The sequence below is a fragment of the Bison bison genome, unplaced genomic scaffold, assembly GCF_000754665.1.
Source record: "Bison bison bison isolate TAMUID 2011002044 unplaced genomic scaffold, Bison_UMD1.0 scf7180017864286, whole genome shotgun sequence".
Taxonomy (NCBI): domain Eukaryota; kingdom Metazoa; phylum Chordata; class Mammalia; order Artiodactyla; family Bovidae; genus Bison; species Bison bison.
The window spans coordinates 1,289,555-1,294,453 of record NW_011494858.1 but is presented as its reverse complement, the minus strand read 5'-3'; the positions used below and the strand labels follow the sequence as shown (position 1 = coordinate 1,294,453).

The 4,899-nt window shown below is 38.8% G+C and overlaps 1 protein-coding gene across 1 annotated transcript in view; it reads left to right on the top strand.

The window, feature by feature from the left end:
* KIAA1328 (KIAA1328 ortholog) overlaps window positions 1-4,899 on the top strand; it is a 419,817-nt gene that overhangs the window by 383 nt on the left and 414,535 nt on the right. The window contains exon 2 of the mRNA XM_010849781.1: window positions 41-83. Coding sequence (XP_010848083.1) covers window positions 41-83 — 43 coding nt within the window. The remainder of the gene's footprint in view (window positions 1-40; window positions 84-4,899) is intronic.

The window sequence follows — 4,899 nt, the reverse complement described above, 5'->3', positions numbered from 1 at the left end:
GGCAGAGAGCCTGCACTGTTTCTCCAGGCTGGAGTTCTAGGTGTGGGGACTCGACCCAAGCTGTTTCCCTGCCGTCCTTGGCGGTGAGCTCCGGAAAGACGACCAAGAGTCGGGGGCTGGAAGGGGCCCAATGCCTGAGGCGACCTGCGGCCGGCCGGGTCTGTGGAGAGTGAGCTTCTGGAGGAGGGCACGGTGTTGGGTGGTCCAGGAGCTTTTCGTCTTGGTTTAGAAGTATCCCTGGCCTGCACTGTTAGGAGCAAGTCAGGACCTCGTCGGACTTCGAAGGCCTGGCAGTGACGATGTATTTTCATACTTAGATCTTCAGAGAATCGTAGGACTTGGTTTCACAGGGACGTGATCTGGTGATGCTGATGATGCTGATGATGGAATCAGATGCGATGCAGATTTTAGGGCCTGGGAGTAGTGTGATTTGTATGTAGGTTGCGGGTCACCGCTAGCAGGGTTAAATCAGTTCTTGGATAGTTCTATGGTAGAGAAGCGGTGGCGCTTTTACCCTTGGAGTAATGAGATGTTTGACAAAACTGGTTCTTTTGCCTGCGTTAGGTACACTGTTCCAGATTGATCTTTGGTCCCTTGCTTCATGTTCCAGGAGAGTTACCTGAAAGGAGGGCGTTCCGTGTGTTGGATGCCCACAGAGGCAAGCCTTTTTCTGTTTGCTAGGATTGGCCATAGCATTGTTAGAGGCATTGCTGTTAACTTCTCCTGAATCGTTCTTTGCAGGTTCTACTTAGCTAGTCAGTAAAACTCAAGAAGTTATATTATCAATTCCCCTTGTTGGATTACTAGGATTAAAGTGTCATGCCTTGGAGAGTGGGGCATTTTTGGATTTCTTGCTGCTGAGTGTTTGGTGTTATGGATTTTCTAAGCATTATTGCCATTTGTGTGTAAGGTTGGAGACCATCAAGTGAAATTGTGATCCTACACTGTGGATAAAAAGCACACTAATACACTATGCAAATTAAATATTTTTTTCTTTACCTGTCAGGAGAATATGTGCATCGGGAGCAGCTGGACTGAATTGGGAAGTCAGGAAATTGGGATGAGTCTTTCTCGTGAAACATTGCCTCTGCAATGTTAGAATTTTGTGATAGAGATATATGAAACTTATTAACTTATAATGTTCTTCAGTGTAATCATTTTCATAACCATCTATGTGGCTTTTGTTATTATTCCTTAAATTTCTGTATAACCAATGCTATTGTGCTGATATGAAATGTATAAGGATATTGTTCTGATATATAATAGAATGTATGTGGGTGTGGATAGGGGATACAGTCTGTTGCACTGGGTATGATTAAGTTAATAGGTATGTAAACAGAATCTATGCTCTTGGTCTTAGCAGCCTTGTACTCAATTGTTTATATAGTCATATTACTCTGTATTTCATATAGATGTCATATAGCCTTCCTTTTCTCTTGCATTCTCCCTTACTCTAAAAATTAATGTAAAATACTCATCTTTGCTGTGAAAGTGAGGAGTTGAAGTTATTTCAGGAAAATGGTGGTGATTACATTCTGTAGAAATTCAGATGTTTGAAAGGAGTTTCAAGGTTACCAGTATCACCTGTTTCCCCTCCCTATTCCATGTAATGACCAATTAATATCCATCCTCAAATATTTTCATGTTGTATCTGTAGGACTTAAAAGCATGTCAGATGTGAATTTGTTCCTGAATCTTTGCTAAAAAACATAATTTTGAATCATTTAATTATGTGTCTTTTGGTCTTCTTGTAAAAAAATTTTTTTATTGGAATGTCTTTTGATCTTGATCTCTTTTCTCAATACACTGATGACTTCCCAGACCACCCCTGAAGTACCTATAGTTAGAACTTTCAATAGAAAAAGGCCAAAAAGTAGATTTATCTGTAATCTGGTATTCTTTTCACACTATTCAGAGATTTTTAGTGCCTTACCTAAGCAATTGGAGAAGTATGATTGAGAGATTTCCCATTCCTAAATGTTTCTGTCATGTGAGGATAGGTCATCTGTGACTGAAGGTCAGCTTTTCATATTGTTGTTTTTATGAGTTGTGTATCTCCTGCACAGTATGATTCAGCAGTACTGTTTTGCACAAGGTATTTCTTTATACCCAATGTGTAAACAGTGATATGCCATGTTGTCATTTTATGGCTTAAATCTACAAGTGAAATATACCCCTTTGGCCCTAAACTGCTTTCCTTCTTCATTATAGCTCTTGGTAATATCAAAAGAAATTAATATTTCTTCAGTATCTAAATTTGATTGCTTAAGTGCACTCAAGTGTATTATCTTTAACAGTATTATAAACCTGATATTAACAAATATGAACTATAAAGGACCTGGTCAAAGCATTGCAGTAGCTATAATCTCTGCCATTGAGTTTTCAGTTAAATAGAGACTTTATGTTGATGTTAAAATAATGTCAGTTCAGTTCTGTCGCTCAGTTGTGTCTGACTCTTTGTGACCCCATGGACTGCAGCATGCAAGGCCTCCCTGTCCGTCACCAACTCCTAGAGTTTATTCAAACTCATGTCCATTGAGTTGGTGATGCCATCCAACCATCTCATCCTCTGTCATCCCCTTCTCCTCCCGCCTTCAATCTTTCCCAGCATCAGGGTCTTTTCAAATGAGTCAATTCTTAGCGTCAGGTGGCCAAAGTATTGGAGTTTCAGCTTCGGCATCAGTCCTTCCAAAGAATATTCAGGACTGATTTCCTTTAGGATGGACTGGTTGGATCTCCTTGCTGTCCAAAGGACTCTCAAGAGTCTTCTCCAACACCACCATTCAAAAGCATCAATTCTTCAGCACTCAGCCATCTTTATAGTCCAACTCTCACATCCATACGTGACTACTGGAAAAACCATATATGTCAGGAAAATCATTATGGTTAGTAATGATGATACACATGTTGCTGATAAGTGATTCACTCTCACAAGGTTATCGCAGAATGGAAAGTACCAAGTTTATTTTCTTCACATCGTATTGCTCTAGGATCAGATCAGATCAGATCAGTTGCTCAGTCGTGTCCGACTCTTTGCGACCTCATGAATCGCAGCACACCAGGCCTCCCTGTCCATCACCAACTCCCGGAGTTCACTCAGACTCACGTCCATCGAGTCAGTGATGCCATCCAGCCATCTCATCCTCTGTCGTCCCCTTCTCCTCCTGCCCTCAATCCCTCCCAGCATCAGAGTCTTTTCCAATGAGTCAACTCTTCACATGAGGTGGCCAAAGTACTGGAGTTTCAGCTTTAGCATCATTCCTTCCAAAGAAATCCCAGGGCTGATCTCCTTCAGAATGGACTGGTTGGATCTCCTTGCAGTCCAAGGGACTCTCAAGAGTCTTCTCCAACACCACAGTTCAAAAGCATCAATTCTTCGGCGCTCAGCCTTCTTCACAGTCCAACTCTCACATCCATACATGACCACAGGAAAAACCATAGGCTTGACTAGATGAACCTTTGTTGGCAAAGTAATGTCTCTGCTTTTGAATATGCTGTAGGTTGGTCATAACTTTCCTTCCAAGGAGTAAGCGTCTTTTAATTTCATGGCTGCAGTCACCATCTGTAGTGTAGCTCTAGGATAGGTATATTTATTTCTCCCTACCATTTCTGGCTTTGGTTTCTGCTTGCCACTTTAATTTCTGAAACTTGGGCATTAAAGAGTTTATAACTTGATGTACTTTTCCTTTTGAGGCACTTCCAGATGAACCAAGTGGAACTAAGGTGACAGAACACAATAAGAGGTCCAAATTGTGTCTCTTTAACTTTCCTATGAAATATACATTTGTTGGGAATTGGTATTTGAAGAAGATAAATATTTGGGTTCTCAAAAATAATTGGATGAAGATAGATTACAAAAAATTAGAAAGTATGTGTTGGATGGAGGCAAGTTCAAATATATTTTGTCTTATTTATAAAAACTTTTGTTAAGATCCGTTTATTTAGTGGTCTTATATTTGAAAAAGAAATTTGGTGTAGCTGTAGCTGGTGGTGTTTGTTTGCATATTTTGAATAGGACAAAGAGAGAAAGACAACATTGAGAGTTGTTGGACAGTGCCTCATGGGATTAAATAAATACCAATTTCATTCGTTCCTAGATGGTTTACTATGATCCAGGCATTCTTTGATCTTAGAGATACAACATTGAACAAAACAATGCAGATTTTCACTGGCTTGGTGCTTACATATTAGTGAAATGAAATTAGTTCATGAATAAGTAAAATAATATTTTATGATTATGGGTGCTATGGAGAAAAATAAAGGAGGAAGAGGGTAGCTGTTAATGTCATGGGGGTCTTTTGTGTTTTGATAACTGTTGCTTTGTAGTATTTTGAAACCAGGAATTGTGATGCCCCCAGCTTTGTTCTTCTTTCTCAAGATTGCTTTGACTAATTAAGGTCTTTTGTGGTTCCATACAAATTTTAAGATTGTTTGTTTTACAATATTTCTGTGAAAAATGACTTTGGAATTTTGCTTTGAATCTGTAGATTGCTTTATGGACATTTTAACAATATTTTAATTCATGAGCGTGAATTTCTTTCATTTTCCTTCAGTTTCTTTCATCAGTGTCTTAAACTTTTCAGCGTACAGGTCTCTCACCTCTTTGGTTAAATTTTCTAGATTTTTTTACTCTTTTTTTGATGCAGTGGTAAATTGGATTTTTTTCCCCCTAATTTGTCTTCCTGGTGGTTATTCTTGTATAAAAATATAACAGATTTTTATTTATTGATTTTGTATTCTGCACCTTCTGTTTATCAGCAATCTGAATTTGATTATTCCAGCAGTTTTTCAGTAGAATCTTTAGTGTTTTCTATATGTAATATCATGTCATCTGCAAATGCATGTTTGTCAAAGGCTTCTATAGTTTGTTTTTCTTAAAGAAATAGGAAGCAAAGTTAT